Source organism: Eleginops maclovinus, chromosome 18 (assembly GCF_036324505.1).
Source record: "Eleginops maclovinus isolate JMC-PN-2008 ecotype Puerto Natales chromosome 18, JC_Emac_rtc_rv5, whole genome shotgun sequence".
In the NCBI taxonomy this organism is placed as follows: domain Eukaryota; kingdom Metazoa; phylum Chordata; class Actinopteri; order Perciformes; family Eleginopidae; genus Eleginops; species Eleginops maclovinus.
The window spans coordinates 13583605-13606961 of NC_086366.1; the positions used below are offsets into that span (position 1 = coordinate 13583605).

General features: G+C 39.0%; 2 protein-coding genes across 2 annotated transcripts in view; one reads left to right on the forward strand and one right to left on the reverse strand.

Moving 5' to 3' along the window:
- The window catches only part of LOC134880006 (ribonucleoside-diphosphate reductase large subunit), a 305041-nt gene that overhangs the window by 30214 nt on the left and 251470 nt on the right, over positions 1-23357 (forward strand). The window lies entirely within an intron of this gene.
- ptgir (prostaglandin I2 receptor) lies at positions 843-22448 on the reverse strand. The gene is made up of 3 exons (XM_063907608.1): positions 22228-22448; positions 21033-22074; positions 843-3163 (listed from the first exon to the last, which is right to left on the reverse strand). The coding sequence occupies exons 2-3, from the start codon at positions 21876-21878 to the stop codon at positions 2876-2878; spliced, it is 1134 nt and encodes a 377-aa protein (XP_063763678.1). The 5' UTR covers positions 21879-22074; positions 22228-22448; the 3' UTR covers positions 843-2875.

The following is a 23357-nucleotide window of genomic DNA, read 5'->3' on the forward strand; positions in this document are numbered from 1 at the left end:
GGAGAGCTGAGCCAGAAGGCAAAGCTCTCTGTCTACCGGGCCATCTTCATTCCTACCCTCACCTATGGTTATGAAGGATGGTTCATGACCGAAAGAACGAAATCGCGGATACAAGCGGCCGAAATGGGATTTCTCCGCAGGGTGGCTGGCATCTCCCTTAGGGATAAGGTGAGAAGTTCAGTCATCCGAGAGGAACTCTCGTTGAAAGGAGCCAGTTGAGGTGGTTCGGGCACCTAGTGAGGATGCCACTTGGGCGCCTCCTTAGGGAGGTGTTCCAGGCAAGTCCAGCTGGGAAGAGACCGAGGGGTAGACCTTGGACCAGGTGGAGGGATTATATCTCTTCGCTGGCCTGGGAGTGCCTTGGAATCCCCCAGTCAGAGCTGGTTGATGTGGTCAGGGAAAGAGAAGTTTGGGGCTCTCTGCTGGAGCTGTAACCTCCGCGACCCTGACGGAAAAGCGGGAGATGGATGGATGTATGGATGGACAATGGGGTCTAATTTGCAAAAACTATTCATATTGCTCATCTTTTTGTGCATATGTCAATACAAACATTAGTTTATGCTTAATTAAAATAAAAACATGATGTACCGGGAATCATAATGTCACAATCCCGTCAACCATCAATTACATGAACTTTTACTTCCATCTGAAACTTGACATGTTACTAAGAGACGCTTCCTTTTGAATCGTTTCTTACAGTATAATAAGCTTTTGACATTTCCACATGACCACAGACAACAAAACAGAACACTGCGTCTTATATACTGTAAATGTTTCCCAGGAGTCAAGGTTGATGTAAGGGGTTGTAAAAAGACAAAAACAAATGATGTTCCAAACTCAAACACAATCAACTTCTGTTTATTTGGACAGCAAACATGCTCAGGTCTTATGACAGTCAAGAACTACACATGGGCTGAGATACAGAGCAGTGACCATTGCACATCATAAAATCAGCATAAATATTTCTCTTAGGGAACATACACAGACATAAGTTGTGAGACCGTTTAACCTTATATCAATATATTATTTCACACGAACAAAGAGGGAGACGCATAACAAATATTATTTATCTTTTTTTCTTAAATGTTTAATTTAATTTAAATATATAACTCAAATACCCCAAAACTGTAGGTGGTAACGTGTCTTTCATTCCTTAGGTCATGCATGACTGAGTTTCAAACGACCAAGCAAACATGTAATGTGCAAAACAAACAAAAATACCTCATGTCTTGTATCCCAGTAGCTTTGCACTCCATTAAACCAGCACAATTGTAAGAAAACACAACATTAAGGCATAAATACATTTAAATGCAGTTACAGCATTAAACACAACACAAAACACAAACACAAAACAAATGATCACAGTGTGTTATGCAGCAGCAGAGTTTAAAATGCAAAGACAATCATCATAGGTAGCTTAGAGAATTAAAAGAAAAGGGAAAGAAGCAAATGTTTCTGCCGTACAATGATAATGCTGGACAGTAATAGTTATTATTAGAGGGACTAACGTGTCCTTTTTATCATTATTGTCTTATTAAAATGAACTAGTCATTTTTTTTACCAGATTACCTGAGCTCTCTGTGATGTAGTTTTGAGAAATCCCAAATGTAATCTAGTCTCATAGATCTAAACTTCCAAAAAGGCAGAGAAACTTAGTTTGTATTAAAACTGATTATTTAGTTTTGCTCCTGATATATTGCAATTCAGGAGTGCTTTGTTAGTCTTTTATAACTGTACTATTTTAATTACAACAATAAAAAGACAAGATTCATATCCATTTAACTTAAATATTACACATTCATATTTATGTTTTAAAGTACCATCAGTCTGTGCCCATGGAACATTACAATGTAAATACAACATTTCTCTTTTAGAAAACACCTTTTTTTCTCTCTCAAGAGAGGGCAGTGTCAGTTTGTGGGTTCACAACTGTAAATTCTAACTGAAGAATCGCAAAATGATTCCCCTAAAATCATTCACAATCAAGTTTCTGAAAAGATAAAGACTGAAGCCTTACAGGTAGGTCCCTTGGCCTTTTGTTTAGTGACACCCTGACGTTCACAAACTGGTGCCAACTCCTTAACTTTTCACTTTATGACAACAACTACAGAAATTATGATATTCCTCAGCCTCAGCTGTACATTGTGTTCAGTGTTTATTAGCAAACGTTAACAAGGAAACATGACAAACTGAAAGGGTAAACATGGCATCAGCATGCTGACGTTAGAATTTAACTCTGCAAAAGTGAAGCCTTGAAATGACTGCTAGCATGGCTGTAGACTTTCAGGTTTGTGACATGATTAACTACTCTTTATTAAGAAATGCTTGTGATTTATAATAATATTTACACCGCACCCTGTCAGGGAAACTAAATGACAACTTTTCTGAAAATGGATTAACATGTTGGTTCTCATGTCATAGATGCTGTAGATGTCGATTAGTTACCCGGCTATGCCTCAAAGAAATGTTTGAGAGAAAAAGAAGACAGTATACATTGCATTTTGTTTACCTGTATAGCTTTTATCCAAGTGCATACTCTGATTTTGCAGTATATATTTATAGGCAGGGCATGGTTTGATGTGTTCCTTAGTGCTAAGTTACAGAGCTGCTTGTTAACTGGACATCCCTCCTTGACACTTTTGAACAGTTCAAACACTTTCCATGAGTCAGTGGAAGTTTAAGACTTAGTGCAATTGTTTTTTCAAAGTTAGTTCCTGGAGATTTTGACATTTTTGTCACAGATTCTTCTTTGCCAATGTTGTGTGCCTGTGAATGAGGGCTACAATCCTGTTTGCAGATTCATTTCACAAATGTGTTCCAATGTTTTATCAGACGTTAATGCCTCTTGCCTCCAGTTGAGAGTGCATCTGTGGGGTCACAGAGGTAAACCGGAGTAGATGTTTGTCTGTGGATCTGTCACATCTGGGGGGTTACGCTGTATGTGATTGTCAAGTGGTAAAGACAGAGCGCAGTGTGCTGACGTCTTCACCGCTGTTTTGCTGAAGCGGCAGCTCAGAAGAGAGCCAAGGTGGCGAAACACAGATTTGCGGCAGATGATGAAGACCCAGGGATCCACGATGGGGTTGAAGGCGTTGAAGCGGAAGGCTAGCAGGTTCGCTTTGTCGCCACAAAATGGGTGAATGGCGTTGATGAAGCCTGCAATCTGAAGGAAGAGAGGGTGGAGGTAAGACACAGTCTTTACTACTTGAAGGTTAGAAATAAAAAGCATCTAAATTACTAGAGAGTTGAGTCTCATACAAGGATACAAGAGAAATGCTGTTTTTTTGTTCCTGATTTTTTGTTAGGTTAAACTAAACAACTTTTTTTTCAAGAACAGCTTAACGACCAACAATCAATAATTTAGCCGAGTAGGAGAGTATTAAATGGCATCTATACACAATTTACTTAAAGATTTGAAAGTTTTTAATGTTTTTTATATTTATTTTAGATCCATGTACTGTGTTCTTTTACTTAAGTTAAGGATGTGGTTACTTCCTCAAGCAATGGGTTTTAAGTCTTTCACTTCTCTTATGCCTACCCACCTTTCCAACTTTCTGTATTACTCTCAAAAGATCTTCTTCTGATTCGCTTAAATAATTTGGGTGTATTTCTCCTGTAATATTCATAATTTTGTTTCTGGACACTTGCTTTGACACTTTTGCTTTGAGATTATAAATAACTCTGAACCATGTTTATTTAATTTACAGAACTAGATGAGCATTATATATGGCTGTGGACACACTTGGAGATGGTTTTCTTTATTGTTTGGGTATATGCTTCCCATAACAAGCAAACCAGAACTATAGTTGTGGGATTTACAGTGCTATACAAGAATTTTGGTAACTCATCAGCCCAACATATTAAATAATTGGTCCCAATCAAACCTGAATCAAGCCACTGTAAGTATATTGCACTTTGCTGTTGAAACCAGATGAGAGCACATGATTTTGTTGTCAGTGACTGGTAAAGCTGTGGTTCTTCTTGTTATGCTACGCTTTAACAAATGTCAATGTCTATCTCTCTATTTCGGTCTCTCTCTCTCTTCAAACCATATGTTGGTGTGAGCACTTCAATTTTGAGAAGTACAAAATGTCCTGAATACAGCAGCAGACAATGCTCCTATACACCAGAAAACCACAACATCTTCCTGTATTGACCTCTAAGGCATGACAATCAGCAGGGAGGCCGCCAAGAGAGCAGCAGCTGGCTGCTTATTCATCCTGCCGAGAGAGAAGCAGCAGCAGCTGGCTCAGGAAGCATCATTGTCACCTCGCTCCTCTTCTCTATCAACAATTCTCCATTTCCTCCATGAAATATCCAACAAACAGTGGTCTTATTAATGACCTGTGCTGACTGAGTGCTTTAATACATTGGTGTAAATGTTTCTCTGTTGCTAGGGCCTGGACTGAAAACTAATAAGCTAGATGGGAGGGCCAGAGGGAGCAAATCCAGAGCGGGGCCAAGAGGGATCAAACAGGCACAGGGCTGACTGTCCTCTTCATGCTTATTTACTGGATTAACTCACACGGATGTGGTCGCTCACATATTGATCTACATCCATGAGAAATACATGAGGGAAGAGTAAGAGGCTGGCAAACCCAAAAAACAACAGCAATTATGTTGTGACTCTTTTAAGAAAGGGTTGAGATCAGTGCTGTAATAACTAAAACCAACACCCTGGAACAGCATTGTCATCTTATTTGTGTCAGAAGTGGTACAATTCCACAGTCGAACATAACAACAGACAGATGTTTTGGGGTGTTTCAGGAAGTATTCAAGGTTTCAGGAGGTAATGTCAAATTTCTTGAATTGCATAACCGATGTATACAGGATTGTTGTTGAATTCTGCCCAGGCTTAATACATGAAGCAACCATGCTTTATGGATTATAATCACAATATTTCCAAGTTGTTTTAATGAATACGTACAAATTGGGTTGCATCTGTTAATAAATCCATTACTACGTTGGTGCATTTAGTTCTCCTTAGGGTTATAGTAGAGTTCAATCTGCATTGGTCTTTGAATTGGTGATGCCGAGGCCAATATTCATAGAGCAGGGTGGCAAACAGCTGATACAGTATATAATGCAGAAATATTGTTCTGGGTTTTTGTTCATGTCTTTTTAGGGATTTTCTTCTGCATTGGATAAAACCAAAAAATGGAATAATAACAATACATCATACATCAAATTGCTAAACCACCATGTCTCCATTGCACTTATTTCAAACAAACACATTTGAACTATATTAATGTAAAAGGGTTTAAAACATTGAACTTTAAAACAACAAATACAAAATAATGTCAGTGTTGGGGCCTTACCTGTTCTTGGCAGTAAAATTGTATTATGAAAATACTAATCGGCCTTCTGAGCACAGGTTAAAAGAGATGCCCATTATCTCAAAATGGAATAAATCTGCCGCCTTTATTGGCATAAAGATTATTTGTTCGATCACTAGTTTTTATTAACTTGTAGCTAATGACATAAGCACAATACAAGAAGTAGTTCTCACTCAAGGATGCTCATGTATCAAAAGCTTCAGAAATCAAAGCGAAATAATGTCCTCTTCTGACCTTAAGAACACAGACACCACTAACTATCACAGAAACAGACCTCGTGCTAGCAACAACTTGTTATTTGAAATAATACTTGAAGTAAAAATGCATCTTAGGCCTTCTGGCATTAAACACACTAACAAACACGATGACAAATGCCTGTAGCGCTCAACTAGGAATTATCATACACTTTATTCATCATGCGATGTTACCAGAAACATTTCAAACAGACATGTATCTTCATTTGGTCTGCCATTCCTTGCCCTGGTTGTCTCCCTCCACATTTCACCCTCAGCATTGCTTCTGTTCCTGCATGCCACCCTGCCTCTTATGGTCCTCTCCACAGACCTCAAGCCCTGCAGAGAGGGCCACAAATCACAAGCCGTCCTCTCCAAAGTACTGCAGGCTGTGGGGCCGAAACTGATGAGATGTTGTGCTCTCCTTAAACAGGAGCATATTAATGAATCAGTCGATGGTTGAAGAGTGCACGGAAGCGGTACACAGCAGCGGTGCTTCAGGGGAATTATTTAGGTTAACAGAGAATGACGCCAATGCTTAAAGCCTTGAAAGAACGACTAGCTCATAGACATAAATCAAGCAAAAGCACATACGATCACACATGTACTGTATGCATACAGTACAGTTTGCAGCTGCGCATTTTGTACAGGCGCAAACTCATCCATATTCATCGCCATCCAGTAATCTTTAATCTGATCTGAATGTATCTCTACAACTACTGTGTCAAAGTGAACATGATTGCTATTTTAGGCGTAAAGATTTATTTTTTTTACTTCGATCCTGATGACCTACTACCTGAACCCAGTTGGTGTTAATGGGTACATCCTGTCAGAGACACATAAGACAGTAAATGGGGCTGATGATCGCTGTGTCTTTCAGGAAACAGACCATGTAATGGATCTCTGCACTCTACGAGCCATTATTTCTCATCTCATGGTCCTGGAGGACTCTTCCAACTCTTTCTTCCTGATCCAGTTTCACTGCAGGATCATTACATAAGGATGAGAAAAGGCAGCGCAGAGATTACAGGCCTTTCAGAAAGGACCGTTTACAGCAACGAACCAGCACAGACAGAGAGAAATGCTGCAGAGCTACACTAGTCTTTAAAGGAGTAGTCCAACATTTTTGGAATTGCTTAATTGCTTTCCTATGGATAGTAAGTGTAGGATAATATCTCATACCTCTTTCTTAGATATGCTAAATAAATCTCATCTAGGAGGCAGTAGAACAAGCGTTGAACACAGCTTGTATTGTTATATGTATTGTATCTGTTACATTCCTTTGGCAAAGTTGCTGTCCATCTCGCTGTTGAATGTTGAAGTTCATTTATTCACTAACATATTTGCCTTTGTAGTATCTATCACAGAAATGATTGATGATTATAGGGTTAGGGAAATCGTTACATCATGTTAATCTATCCTGAAAGCAGAGAATGTTGTTGTTAAATTTCCTTTTCATGTACAGGTTAAACAAGTAGAGTGTGTTAATTATTAAACCTGGAAGCGGCTGGCAGGCCTACTTGGACAGAATCTGGCTAACTGCCCTAAAGCCTTTATGAGGCTTAACACATAATGACTGAAGAAAGGAGGCTGATATCAATGATTTCAGCTCACTCTTGGGAAAAAGAGCAAATAAGCAAATACGTATGACACAGCAGCACAGTTTACCAAAGGTGTTAGAAGCTAACACCTGTTTAAAAGCCAGTAAGGTGACACAAAGAGTTCTTACTCCTAATTAAACTTCACTCGGCTGTTCCACTCCACATCTGCCCTATCATTAACATGTAGGTCACTTTCATTCCTCAGCCTGAAAATACTGTTCATGAGTCTTCCCACACTGCATCTGTTCCTGCTTGACGCTGTGATGTCATGGCTGTCAAATAGTGTATTGATCCATGCTTCACAAGAACCTATGTGAAGATTGGCTTTCTACCCAATATTTTCTACGTCAAAACCCCCCAAAGCTCCTCAACCCAAAATAATCAATTTGCCCCAGGCTGAATGACCAAACTGACTTCTTACCAGATTTACCTCCTGAAGGAACTGATGATGCACCGTCTGGTGGTGAGTCATACTGTGCTTTAATGTAAGGCGAAGCTTTGTGTTTCTACACTGAAGGGGAAATGTATTGCTCCACAATTTGCAGTTCAGATGTTAGTGAGGGGTGGTTCTAGAGAGTAACAAGGAGTGGGTGTGTGCTGGCAAGTGTGTTAAAATACATCCGGTGCATGTAATCATTACGTCCCTCATGTTGATTTCTCTACATGCTCTGTTTAGGGATCTACACAACACAAAACTAATCTCTAGTGGCAAGAACATGGAAGTAAAAGTTTATCAGTAATAAGTTATTCACTTAAAAGGCATCATCTCAAAGGAGTCATATAAATCTAAATGTGTTCTGTTTTAGGAGCAAGAAAACATCAAATGTTAATGAGTTGCAGCAATGTAAGGCAGTTAAGTCAGGTTGTGTTTGTCTTCAGACAAGTTTAATCAGGGTACTTGTGCTGTCTGAACATCCATTAGTGAGTCTGAACAAGGCTGCAGTGAGTTACCTGCAGCCATTAAACCTTTACCAGCATTGTGCAAAAGGGACTGAAAGCATACGACAACTATTCAAGAAACAGGCGCTGCTTTTTCACTCAGTTCAGACAACTATGTATGGGAGGAAAAGTGATCATTGAGCAAAATAATAGAATGTTTCACATGCAAGCACACAACAGCCTTCTGCTATAAAGAATGTATGTTAAATGCTTTCTTTTCTTCCCCAGTTTGTAAAAAATGGGTATTAAAAAAAGAAGAAACGGCCTTCATGTGTAATGATCACCAGTAATGTTATCAGAAGGATTAAGGGCAAACCAAAATGTTCACTGTGAACTCTGTTGTGCGAGGAAACAGTGTGGCTTGAGAGTGAGACTCTAAGTTTGCCGTACTGCTGAGGACAATACTGACAAAACATACATAGAGGCAGCACCAAAGAGGAAGTGAAAGAAACCGCGGGAGAAGAAAAAAAACCCAGTTCAGAATTGAGCAGAGTGAAATATAAAGTGGCAGGATGATGTTTCAATATCATAAAAATAGCCTGATGTTGACATGTTGAAAAACCTTGAAGCTGTTGCAACATAAGAGCAAACCAACTATAAGAGCCAAATGCCACCTCTACTGTACCCATTTCATGTTACCGATGTGTGCTTGTGATGTGTTGATGATAGCATGCACTTTGTGATACAGTGTCTTTCGAAAGAAGATATTGTCAAGAGGAGTTATCTTTTTTGTCGTGTCCTCGAAATTGAACTTCAATTTCGTGATATTATTGTTAACTCATACGTGTGTTTCCGCTTTCATCCAACTTTTCTCATTCCCTAGCGATTGAACACTTTATCATCTCATTTTTTATCATCTCATTTGATAAAAATGTTGCATAAAAGGCATAGAATAACATTCACTTGAAATAATGGTGTTGTTTTAAAACTATGGTAATATTTGTATAGGTGCATCAATCATTTCTGTTGGCTATGACAACAACTCTATTACAGAGTTATGGGGATACAATAACACCAGATAAAAATATCATGTGCAAATAAATTCCTATTTTAACTTTTTTTAAATGAAAACAAATGTGGCTGAACTGAAAAGGTCCATTTTAGAGTTAATGTGAGAAAAGCTGTGTTAAAGTACAGTAGGTCAAGAATTGGCCAAGTGTTGTTCATTTAGCAATCATGGTCGTCACTTACCAATTGTAACTATCACCAGTTTAGAGTAGAGCAGACCTAAATGCAGACAACGTTTCAAACGAAAAATACCTTTACTCAGGCAGAGCCGGGCAAAGCCAGGCAAAACAACATTAACTAAACTTTATGTAACCCACTTTCACATAAGACACGGGGATCTGACAACTACCAACAGACAACCCGAGGTACAGTCGAATAGTCAGTTTAGCTTATGAAGGTTCCTAATGGAGTGAGTGGTCGCCATGATAAGAGTTGTTCGAATTCTCTAGATCAGGGTTGTCGAAACTACGGCCCGGGGCCAAATGCGGCCCACAGGCCATTTTGAATCGGCCCTCTGCAAATTCTAAAAGTATCATGGAATATGGCCCACAAATTAAACTTCCTATCGCTTGTCTTATATTGTACTTCTCAAATATATATGTTCAAATATATTAATGAGCCTAAAGACAGACGGGATGTAGGCTGTTTTTTCTGAAAGCTTTTTCAAGTATCGCGCATTATTCACCTACATTTGATTTGATTTGCTAACTTATAACTTAACTTTTGAGACAATATTCACCCCTATAAGTGGCCCAGCTCTCCGTATATTTTTCTGTATGTGGCCCTCGGTGAAAAAAGTTTGGACACCCCTGCTCTAGATGATAGGAAAGGAGATTTGAAACTTCTTTTATAACCTCATTTAGCTTAGGATACACTGGACCTTCCTTTAGGAAAGGAAATGAGAAAGTGTTTCCAACAATGCCTTCCCACTGTAACTTGCCAAAGTGCTTTGTTTTGAATGTTCAACACTATATTATTCAAAAGGAGAAATATGAATGTTACTTTTTTACTGAAATTATCAAATGAAGTCCACATTTCAGTGTTTACTAAGCTGTGTGGGGTTTCTTAAACGTTTTAAAACATGTTTGAATTGTGATATACAAAGTGATAGGTTAAGGCATAACTAGTTTATAATATACACATTTGTATTTACTTTAAAATAGTTTCATATAGTCATACATATTGGGATTCATGTGGATATACGTGTGGACCGGAGGGTGAGGGGGACAAGTTTCGCTTTCCTTTTTTATTTCAATTCCAACATTTGTTATGAAGAATATATGTCTCACTGTTGTCCACGTTCATAAAGCATCAAACAACACCATCAGAAGGCACAGTGCAAAGTCTCTAGATGCGCTTTATATAAAACTGTAGTTTCCCCACAGCAGACGCACATTAACAATGTCCGCTAGCGCATCATAAATATGTGGGATAATGGAAGTGCAGTCGGATTCTCAAAGCACCGCAGTGTCTTTTCCTAAATCCTTTTGGATTCTCCTATCCACTATTCCTCAACCCCGTGACGTTTCACGGAAAGGTCAAGGAATAGTAGATAGGAATAGACGATAGTATAACTTAAATACATCAGGTATCAGGATCAGGTAATCAAACAGGAGGGAAAACCCAGACAGGAAGTAAAAACAGACATGACACACGAGTGAAGAATTTCCTAAATAAAACAGGAAACTGGTGGCAGATCGTGACAGTAGCTCTTTTTCTGTAACTCATTTCCAGTCAGCTTTTAGGGTATACAATTCCCTAGATGTGTGTTTGAGGTACTAAAGATAAAGTGTTTTTGTTGAAACAACGTTATTTTATATCAACTCAATTGTGAAGTACTGTTAAGTTAAAACACTTTTTTTTCTGTGTCTACTTGCTGTTTATGTGCTGCTATCCACAGGTGGCTTGTTATACACTGTACATCAATGCCAATATAAACTGTTCAAATTACGTCTTTTGCAAATTGCAAGGTGTGTGTCACTTCTAACTACTTCAGTTTGTAATTTTATCCCTTAAGTGAATAATAGACATTTAAAAACATCATGGGGTTGGTTGGATATTTTTGATTTAGCTAAATATCTGTTTTCACTTCACATTGACGAGATGAAATAAAATATGAAATTGTATGCCTGATATGTATTTTCTTACAAAAACATACTTTTAACTACTAACTAACTTGACAATAGCCATATTAGGGTTTGTGATATTATACATAATTTTCATTGGCTTTTGAAGCCAGGTAACTGAATGTAGACTGTAACAGGAGAAACAACAACACACACAAAATAATTACAAGTCTTGACACGCACTGCCGGCCTCCAGTTTTATGACTTTCCCAAGATTGACTCTGACAACAAACCAGAGCCAAATTAATCTGTCATGTCTCACACAAACTCTGTAGGCGTTTTTGGACTTTGGACAACCATAACATGATATACTTCATGAAACTTAAATGAATTGAAAAAAACAACATAATTATTACATTGTTTTTGTTCGAAGACAGGAAGATTAAGGCATAAACCAAATGATGTCTTGAATGTGGCTGCAGTAATGCCAGCGCTTTACAAACAACACCTGTTGCATCATGGTGTATAATGTTACTATACTATGTTATGCAGTTGCTGAGCAGGTTTGCACAATTCAGACTTTGATCAACAAATGCATTTCTTCTGTATGTCTGTGACAACCACAAACCAATTCCCTTATGAAAACCATGTGTAGTGTAAATAAGTGTGAATGCTTGCTGTCAAGTAAGCGCACATGCGGCTGTGCTTGTGTGTGTGATCTTTAATTATCCTGAGAATATTTGCTAACTCATTTTTTATTTTGATCATCCGTTTGTCTGGACAGTTGGTACCCAGCATTCCTCCCTGTCAACATCAAACCGTGAGTTTTTCCTACTGGGATGCTGGGAGCATAAATGTGAGTGTTGGGTGGGCATCACAACCTTTTTCAAAGTGAAAAAGCAATATGTCAAATCTATTCTTAAATGTTTGGTATGCAAGCAGCCCATGTATTATCATTTAACTTGTTTTATTTCTCAACATTAACCAGTTCCCAGGAAAACAAAGCAAAAGGAAAAACGGGAAGACAATTTTCAAGATTAAGTGCCACAAAATATATACAAGTGTTCTTTACATCATGCTAACACTTGTCTTAATCACCATGTGGTTTCATTATCTTCAATAAGCTTGACTCCATGTCAAGTAGGTCATTTCATAACTGAGATATTAAAGTCTTACCATTCATCATCAGCATCATACAATTATTTTCAAGCTTTTGTTCCACATGAGACTTCTGGGGGTATTTTAAGGACAGCGAGGGACTCTCTGGGATAAAGGAAGGTGGTTGAGATTTAATTCCCATCACATATTTTCAGATTCTGTGCACTTGTAAACAACAGCTAGAGTTCACTGGGCCTTAAACCCCAGACCATAGCTTCTTTCCTGGCCGCCTGGTTGCAATTATCTTGTTGGGTTTGTTTAGTCCCGGTTGTCAAAGAGCTCGTAGTTTTTTGATACACTTGCACAACAACATTTTAGGAAGACCACAAAACATTTTATGCCTGTTCCCAGAATTGAATCGAAGTGTGAGTGTTTTGACAGGTGGTAATAATCAATTATTGAAAGCTGACTGATTCATATTGTGTTGTCATATTTATAAGCTGTGATAGAAAAGTTAACACCCACCAGGGTCAAGCACGGAAAGACTGCTCATCTAATGTGTTTTTTAACACCAACACTTCATGAATCATAACCTCTGTTGCTAGCTGAAATTAACTCCATGGAACAAGAAAGGGAAAATGGACTAAAATCACGACTAACACCCATACTTCTTTTACTCAGTATCTCCGTCTCAAGTATTTAAAATTTAATTTATAACACAAAATCCTGAGGGAGAATTCTGATTTTACTTATTTTTCTTCTGATGTTGAATGTTTGAGGTCATCTGAAGTGTGTGATGTTATCCTAATCTGGTGATTTCAGTCATTTATAATATCTGGTGGATATCCGACATCACATGTCCCTGGACACCAACAGATGATCAACAGATTCTGCTTTGCTAAGGGTTTGTTTGATGTGAGGGTGTATTGTTTGTTGTATTGTATTTCACTCCTGCGGCTCATCCAAGTTTTATTAGGCCATATATCCCCTGAGTCTGTTGGAGAGATGGATTATTAAACAATAATCCTTTTGTTCTCCCAACATTTCTAGGACGATGTTGTTACTAAATTAACACCAGGGATGGTTTCAGGTACCTGTTTTGGTTTTTGATCCGGTTCCTGTTTGGCAAAACACCTGGATTTGTTCTGACATAAATTCCCCATCAACCTCTTTATGCAGTCCTTGCTTTTTTATTAGCAAAGAGTAATGTCAAGCAATGGATAACAGGCTTTTCATCCCTGATACCAGCTTAGATCAGCTCCCGCCTTCCCAAACATAAACCTGGTAACATCTAAAATTATGCAATTAATGCTGTTTTGTCTGGGCCTGTTGTCTGCAAATAACCAAAGATTTTTTTGTGAGGAAAAAGACACATCAGTCTATAACACACTTGTACAAGCAGGCGTTGCCTGTCCTTTTCTGTTTAACATATACTAATAGTTTCAACGACATATATATGTTTCTAAGTCTGTCTGCTCATACTGAAGTTTATCTCCAATGTAGCCATGTTACATTTCAGAATGGTATACTTTTATTATCATTACACTGATTCCTCCAAATACATTTTTCAGTCTATGCCTGAAACTGTCATGGTCTTAGTTTTGGTCTCCTGTTTTATGTTTGAATGCCATTTTCTCCTAGTATCTTGCTCCTAGTGGGATTGTCAAATTGTGTTCACCTTTGTCTTGTCTTTTTGATTTGTCTTGTTTGTATATTTACAGGTGTCTTCCCCAGTGTTCCCGGTAAGTTCATCGTCTTAGTTTCTGTTGTTTTTTTCCAATGTCCTGCCTGTAAACCCGCTCTTGTTGCTTGTGCCCTGCGGTCTCTACTTGTTCAGTTTTTCTTCATTTTTGTTGTTTGGTTTCAGCTGGTCTGGTCGTCCTGTTTTTATCAGCTTTATTTTATTAAAAGCTTGCATTTTGTTATACCTGCCTCCCTATTTTACTTTTTTTGGATCCAGCCTCCTTTTAAAACTATAGAAACTTATTTTTATTATAAAACAATGTAAACTATACTAGGAGCAAACAAATATAAAAGGTATCAGTCTACGCATATTAAGTGAATCCAGAGGAGGTCCCAGCCCTGAGGTTGTGAAACTCTACACTTGGGTGTGGAACATATTTCACACAATGCTGTGTGAACAATGAAGGTGCTGATGGATAGACAAATAACTGTGGACAAACATGGCAAGAACCACTAAATATTGCATGTGAATCATTGATTAATGTCTCAAAAGAACAAACTGAAAGAAAAAAATATATATATAATTTTATGTAAAATGGTGCAAACACAACCTTACGTCTTAAAAGAGAAGCTGATGATGAAATGACAGCACTTCAAGGTATACGTCCTACATGTCTATTCATGTCTCTTCTTGTCTTTTGTTAAACAAATCAGCCTGGAGGCAGCAGTCGATATGAGGAGAATAATTATTTCAGTCTGATCGAACTTCATCTCCTGAAGAACCAAGCCAAGCCAACAACTAATCACATTTGACAAAATCAATACTGTTTCACGGTTTGGTCAATGTAATAATCGTTCAGATGTGGGCTTTAAACCATCCGTGAAGTTGATTATTTTAATTATTTGAACAAACGTATAATGTGACACGTGTTTTATGCCATCATACCATCTTTAACCACCTGTCACTTCTGTTGTCTTATCTGGATGTTTTCATATCTTTCCATAATACCGATAGATTCCCAGCTTAGAGTGACTGTTGTTTTTACAGAGAGATCTCTCAGTGTTATTAACTGCATAGCCTCCTTTTAAAACCGTGATAGAAACTTATTTTATTATTAAACAATTTAATACTGTATCTGTTTTCCAACTTACTTATATGTTGTCTCACTCCTCTGAAAATATAGACAATGTTTAAGGGGATGTTGTATTAAAAATAAAGTCATGACTTGTGATAAATGGGTACCGTCAATGCAATAGTTAATAGGAATATATGCACAACTACTTAAATGAATGTCAAACTGTGAATGCATATCAAGTAATTGTTTGGCCCTATTTTGGCTTTATTGGGAAAATAATACAGGCAATACGTCCAATGCTAATGATGTAAATTATCCATAACACACACTGGATCTATCAAGTAAACCTTATAAAACATGGTAAACAACAGTCTGAATTTTTCACAGAATGTTTGCAGTGATTGTAAATCAGCAGTACCGGAAAACAAATGCATTTGATAGTATTTTCCCGCTTTATGTCCCCCTCTTTAACCACCAAAGTAATGTTTTCATTATGTAGCTGCAGGGAAAATATGTGGCAAGCAGTTTGATTGGAAGTAGATAAAGATCATACAAGGGACAAAGAATAAGAATATGTTATGCACGAATCCCTGAAGACCCAAACAGGATATTCATTGAAACATTGCATTGATTTCAAATCCGCAAAGATTTCCCCACAGGGTTAACAGTAAAGTTGTGACGCATTATGACTTAAATAAGGAAACTCAAACTAGAACAAAAAAAAAGAAAATAGACGGTACGGAGGAAAGTGTAGGGAACGGTGCCTTGCTCAGGGACACCACGGTAGCACTTTGGCCTGGGAACTGGAAGGTCACCAGTTCAAGTCCCTATGGACTTTGCCACCACCGCCCTAAAGGTTTTATACTCAATATTTACAGATAGATTGGAACGTTGTCCAACCCAGTGACAAATTGAAAGACAATTATTACCTCTACAAAGAATTTTAGATTCTTTTAGCTCATTGTTTGATTTCTTCTAGCTAGACCTTTTTAAATGCACTCTCAATTTCATAAGCATGGTTTCCAGTAACAGTCAGCAGCTGTTCTACCACAAAATACACTACCTGCACCAAACAGTCAACATTGAGCAAATAGCTGTTGATACACTTCAGATTAATGACATATACAAACTGAATACAAGGTTCGGTCAAAATCTCTGCCAAAAAATTATGTTTACTTGACATGACACACCAGAGGATTGAGTTAAAGCATGCAAATGATGCTGGTTCAATCAAGCATATGAATGCAAGCCAGTGGCTCAGGAATACCTTTTACACATGTGTTTTTAAAACTTAAAACACATCATGAATTACCTCTGCTGTTCCGTTCTATCTCGAACCTGCTCCCTACATCTGTCTTTACACATTTTTTGTCATTCAGAGCTTTTATAATGTTGTTCAGCACCTGCTCACCTCTGTCTGACTGAAGCCATGTTCTTCAGCTACCACACACTTTAATGAAAAATAAATGGGTTCAATATCTACACCTCATACCACGATGATCTTTATTACTAGTAATTTGTTGTTCAGTTCCTCCTGTGTGCCTCAAACCGTGTCAACATACAACTAACAAGAAAAAAATAGTAATGAAGAGAAGGCTTAGTGAGCCTTCAGCTTTCTGACTCCTGTAATAGGAGTAATTGTGTGGGCACATATGAAGTGTGTGTGTGTTGTGTATAGGGTGAATAGAGGATAAAGCATTCATCCACTAAGAAAGGGAATGGTCATTGTTTGGTCAAAACCAGCTGCTGATAGCGGAGCATCATCTTTCCTCATGGAAACATGGAAGAAGCTCACAATGGTATCTCCCAGACGCACCTGGAGCTTCTCAAGAACAATACCAGTTCTTATCTTGACTCACACATATTAAAGCATGTAAGTCTTATATATCTGACAGTACTTCTCCCATGCCTGGTGGATACTTACGACACCTCAAAGGTCATGGTACACTATGCTGTCGTCACAAACCCCAAACCAATGTTTTCCACATTTTGTGATGATGCACAAGTAGACTCAGCACCTCTGGGAGGAATTACAGTGATATCAGCTTTCAGTTCTTGTTGGATGCGTTTGGATTTGAGGATTTCCCCTTTTCCTGGATCTAGTTGGATGTGGGTATTGGTACCTCTCATTCTACATATTTTCAGTGGCCTTTATATCCGGGCCTGTCAAAGCACTTAAGAGCTCCTGGCTGATTCTAAACTATTTGCAGGCAGCTGCTGGTCAAAGTCATGCGCTAAAAACGTTTTTTTCCAAGTGTTTAAGAGCAGGCTCTCTCCTATATTCCAGGATATTATTCATGATTTGTAACTATTAACCGGTTCCTTAATCAAAGTTCAGTCTCAGAGTCCCTGAAAAGGTGAAACACTGTTTGTTTTTTGTGGCTTTAAGCAAAAGAACATGTTGCCTCTTACTGCCTGTCAGACAGACCTGATTTATGATGTATGAGGCATGATGCCTTGTGTCTATTAAATGTGTCAGAGCTGTTACTCATTTTTTACTGAAAATCTTCCCTCTGGCTCAGTTTGCTCAGAGCTAGTGGAAGTGATGTGGAATGTTTTGTTAGCATGTTTGTCTTTATTTGGAAGCCACAGGGGAAAATCGAGGGACATGCAGTTAACCAAGTGGGAACTAGGTATTAAATATAAAACAGTTCATTTGAATTTGATTTGAAATCTAAAATTTAAAATAAAATTCTGGAGTATAAATGCTTTTTTGTTTTTTTGGCCATGTACCAGATCTCAAAGTGGGTAATGTGCCCATAAATGTAAAACTGTGCCAACACAAGCAAAGATGAAGAAGATTGCTTTAAAACAAACTTGAAGGTAAATTCATTTTTGTTGAGATTTTTGTGAAGATCGTTCCAAAAATCATCTCTTTAATAGTTTCATTTTTTCGTGAGAAACAATGTATGTAAACTAAGCTTTTAATAAACTTGTTTATAAACAACTCCACAGGGTTTGCAACTTCCTGACCTCTAGTCCAGTATTTTTCTTAACTTCCCTTTAATGATCATAAGATCTATGAACACTTAGTGTAAATAATCCATTACAGCTACTATTTTGGTACTCTCAAACTTTCAACGATGCAATGAAACATAAGTCAGGTATGGATCTTTGTTGCACTCTAACCTCAAGTCAATATGACCCTGCTGACTAAGCGACGGTAATGGAAACCCTTTCACTATACAAAGCGTCAGTGATTCAAATCCATCCCAGATTGCAGCTCTGGATTTACGTTGCTACAGTCACCTAAAAACAAAACATGCCAATGGGCTGATTTAAGCTAGATTTATGTTTTAGTCTGAACTACCTAATTCAGTCATTTACAGCTAAAACATGTACAATCTTGCACACAGCTTGTGATATGAGTGCAGCATGTTATTGATCCTGGTATTGACTATATCAACATATTAACCCAAGCTGCTTCTCTGGTTCCCATAAGAACAGCAGGAAGTGAGAGGTATTGATGATTGTTGCAAGTTTTATATGATTGTACCTTTCCCCTGCAGGAGAAAGCCCCGATCAATTAACTGAAGATGACAAGACAAAGAGAAGGACAAAAAGACCTTTTAGAGGGGATCCTGTCGAGATGTGTGAAATACTGACCCTAAAATCCCCCAAAAGAACCGTCTTACAGCTGGTGAAGGATTTTTTTATCTGTATAAAATGTTTAACAAGCAGTAGCTATATACTGCAAATGGCAAAATATGACATTAACATGTCAATTGTGTTTCCTAGAACCAACCAAGATGTTCCTGATGTTTTATGTTGCACCTGACCAATAATTTGTTCTTTCACAGAAGAGCTGCAATGACAATATTCATTATATCAAGTTGCATAGGTTAATGGCACCTTTTATCCTTTAGCTGTCTACTTTAATTGCTCAATGTGTGAACTGTGCGTTTAAATCAGGTAGGTCATATAAAACACATGGCAGTGTTGTAGTGTGACAAGCATGGGAAGCTAGTGCAGTCAGGTAACAGCAAACAGATACAGAGTCAACAGATAACTTATAAAATACGTCACCCATCACCATCAAATTGGCATTTTCAGAGAAATTCCCGCATATCTGATCAACTTTTACCGCATCCTTGATGATAACGTGATCTTCTGAATTACCTTCTGTGTCACACCTCAGTATCGCACAGAGCAAACACTGCCGATCTTGCGACACAAACTGCAAATACAAAGCCTGCAAATTCATTCATGCCTGTGTTGCTAAGAACACAGACAATAATGAATGTTTCTGATTTTACAAGTTTCTATTCAGTCTGTTCACAGGCCAACCTAACAGTGAGAAAAAGGAAGCATTGGGTTTCCAGCATCTGTTTTCAATCTCACCCACAGCGTGCAGTCCCTGCTGATGCCATCAGATCAGACCTTCCTCAAGGTGTTATCTGATATATGAAAGTGCTTTGAGCAAATTAAGACTTAATGAAAACACATGTAACACGTGGAGGAATAACGGTTGCACGCTGCTTGAATTTGTGCATGTGAAGGAACAAGCAGAATCAACTAAATGTGCGCTTAACTATGTTCTCCTCGTAATAAACAATAAGACTTTTTTACCAATAGCTGGTAAAACATGTGTTTCAGGCAACAGACACTGATAAGAATCATGAAGCTGCAACCGTCTGGAAACTTGTTAAGTCTGCTGCGGTGCACTTGTACGCCTTATTCCCACTGTCTCAGTTGTATCGGTTACAACCACTAAAATGTACATGCTGACAGGCAAGCAAACACACAGAAACGGAAATGTATGCTGAGATGATGCAAGAATCACTAGCAACTTAATAACAGGGTCTTGAATTATTCACACTGACATATTAATGAATGCTAGATTGTTTGGTAGATGATTAACTCATGAATATAGATGAGTACATCCAACATTTAGGGTTGTAAACGTCCTCTAAGAACAAAAAATAATTTTAGAAAAGTGAGAGAATGGAGGTTCCATGACTCACTGTGAAGCTGCAAGTTGATCTAATTTCTAACAACCCACAGCCCAATGACATTTGCAAGTGTTGAAGTTGGGATTTTAGTTTCCTGAATCATAGTGTTGAGTGTGGGTATCGTCATCAATGTTAATTCCCCAGGGCACTCTCATTGACAACTCCTGACAAATGCCGCCGAATGAACCGTAGGTTAGTCAAACAAAGTCTTACCACAACCCATTCGGATGCAGACGATGAGTAGTTGGCAAAGAACGAAAATGTGAACACTTTTTTACTGATTCCTGTAAACTACCTGATGATCAGGACACCGCTTTTAACAAGCCTTACAAAATGTTAAAGTAGGGATGCCTTTATAATGCCACGCACATTTTTATTTCCCAAACTTCAGTGACATCAGGACCTCTGACTAATGTTTATGGGCACAGACGGGAAAGCGCAAACGTCTCCATATGTAGCTTTGCCCTCTGGGACAAGCAGTGCTGGACCAGTCCTCCAGGGTTGGCAGGTTTGGCATACTCCTCTCAAACAAGGACAGATATGGAGCTTAGTACATACACACACAGTCAGCATGCTTTAAGCGGGGAGGGCTGCACTTTAAGGCACACCTTTTATTAGTGGAGACTCCAACAAGACATGCAAACACATACCAGAGCAACAAAACATCAACCGTCGCCATGCCAGCTGATCTTTTTATGCACATAATGATTACAGAGGGAGGGGAAGTAGTAGACATCTTTAATTCTAAAAATTAAAGATGTCTACCCTTCACAGTCAGTTTTGAGACATAAGTCCAGCCAAGGACCTAAAAGGGAACAATACCTTAACTTCATTTTCCTGTTCCCCTTTCAGAACAAACTGTAAAATGTAACATTCATAGCATGCTCACATATGATGATTCAGAGGTGAAATCTGCTTAAAAAATGCTGACTAGGAACCATAAAATGTGTTGGTAAAGAAAGGGGGTGGCAAAACAAAAATTAATTTCATTCAGTGAGACACAAACACACACACTAAGGGAATGTCAAAAATGAACTCACGGTGAGGGGCAGGGAGCAGATCACGAAGATGACGGTGATGAGTGCCAGCAGCACCAGATAGTCCACCTCTTCTTCCCCCTGTACAAACCAGGCCAGGCTCATCCTCCTCCTCCTCCCAGCTGACCCGACTGAGCCACGACGCATCATCTGGCTCCGGTGCATCTGGCACAGGCTGACAATCACGGAGCCATTGCACACAAGCACTGCAAAGATCAGCAGTGCCATGAGAGAGGAGTAGGACAGAGAGAAGGCAAGCACCAAGCTGGCCTTCTCATTCCCTGTGGCATCCATGTCAATGAAGCACCAAGTCCCGGGACAGTACTGTCTGAATTTGCCATAGCCGGTGTATGGCAGGAGGCAAAAGGCCAAAGAAAAGAGGTAAATAAAGAAAAGAGTGAATTTGGCAAAGCTGTGGCGGATGTGTACAGAGTAAAAGTAAGGGTGGCTGATGGCCAGGCAGCGTTCCACGGCCATGGCGCAAAGGATGAGCGTGGGAGCCAGGCCGAAGAAACTCATAGCAAAGCCAAGGAGGTTGCACAGGCCCGCACCTCCCAGACTGATCAGGGACATTTTGCTGGCATAGCAGATAAACACAGGTGGGCTGAGGAGGCAGGTGCCAAGCAGGTCAGTGAGGGCCAGGCCGGTCACCAGGATGCAAAAGACAGAGGACTTGGAGCGATGCTCTTTCTGGTGCACCCCGAGGATGAAAAGAGCCAGGAGGTTCCCCACCACGGCAGCCAGAAACATGATGATGCTTGTTACTGGCTTGCCATCCCCATTCACAATGCGAGTGTCATTGCAGGCGGTAATGTTCAATGATTCGTTTGACGCCATGCTTATGTTCATGTTTGGCTCTCTGCAATGAAATATGCCTTCTCACTGTCAAAGTGATAAGGAACTCTCACACAACAAAAGTAGATCATGACCTCCTGATACCATCATTTGGCATCACAGAAGGCAATGGTATTTGGTAAAAATCATACTGCGATGACTTAAACGTTGTTCTCTGGCTTCTTTGCTTGCAGACACTTTTGAAATGTTTCTGTTGAAAAAAATAACACAAGAAAAAAGCTGATTAGGAACTATAGGTACAAAACAGTGGCATCCCGTTAGTTTTCCTTCTGAGTAAACTAATGCTTTTCTATTCTATCATTCTAAAGTTCTATCGGAGTTTTAGTGACAAAAAATCCCTCACCTTTCACTGGCTCTGCCGGAAAGAAGCACTACTTGACCGGGTTAAAGCGCTGATTTAGTTCTTCTTCTCGTTCCTTTTCTTCCGCGGATTCAGACAAAAGTGTTTCAAACTACCGCTGCGGATAACGCCTCGGCAGAAACGCTGCACTCACGAGACAAAGAGAAGTAGTGAACAAGCTTTTTCTCAGCTTACTTGTCAGTGCGCCTCTCTTTGTACCTCCCTCTGTTTCGGATCGATGCATAGTCCCACCCACATCACTGATGAGCCGAAAGACGTTGACAGACACTATTTAAAGGGACTTTTTAGCTTTAAAAAAAGGGTGAACATTTTTTAAAATGCATTTGTTTATGCTGTCTGTCAACCAATTTAAACTATTTGTTAACTTGTTATATTGTAGTGTGAGTCCAACATATATACAAGCATGAATGAGCACGCATCTTATCAACCCGATATCAGCGTTGTTCTCAAGTTTAGACAAACCTAAATCACTCACTTTAAGAGTGGACTAGCAGGGGATTTTATTGCTGTATAGATTGAAAAAATAAAAATAAAAATGCAGAGACACAATCAGCTTTTTTCATAGAACTCAGCTGTCTGTTCGGTCAGTATTGGCTTGTTCCCTATGTGAGTTTAAAAAAACAGTAATCAAATGAATCTTTTGTGTAAGTATTTAGTTTGGCAGAGTCTCTTCTTGTTTTTTTTCGTGCAGTCTTTGGAACTTAACCAAGAAAGGAAGAACCAGAGCTTTGGTTAAATATAAATGGCACAAAAATCCTGGATACTTTGTTTTTGTTGTGCAGCCTTGCATGCTTTGATTTGGCCCTCAGCCGTTGAGAATACCGATTATGCTGCCAAATATCTGAACAACTGTAAGAGTGTTTGACAAAAGTCCAGGAAACAGAGAAAAGCTGTTAAGAAAAGAAGAAGAAAATACCCTTAATCGTCCGACAGAGGGGAAATGTACATTCTGCATTTTACCCATCTTAGTGTTAAGAGGAGTAGGCTGCCATTATGTATGTCGCTAGGGGAGCAGTGTAGGGAACGGTGCCTTTCCACTTGGTCTTTCTGGGACATGATCTGGTGGCCTTCCAGTTCCTAAGCCAACTCCCTATGGACTTTGCCACAACCAC

Coding starts and splice junctions, on each gene's coding strand:
- ptgir (XM_063907608.1), bottom strand. CDS start 21,878: ATGAACATAAGCATGGCGTCAAACGAATCATTGAACATTACCGCCTGC. Junction 3,164..21,032: donor TCTGCTCCCTGCCCCTCACC/GTGAGTTCATTT, acceptor CTCTTCCTTCAG/ATTGCAGGCTTCATCAACGC.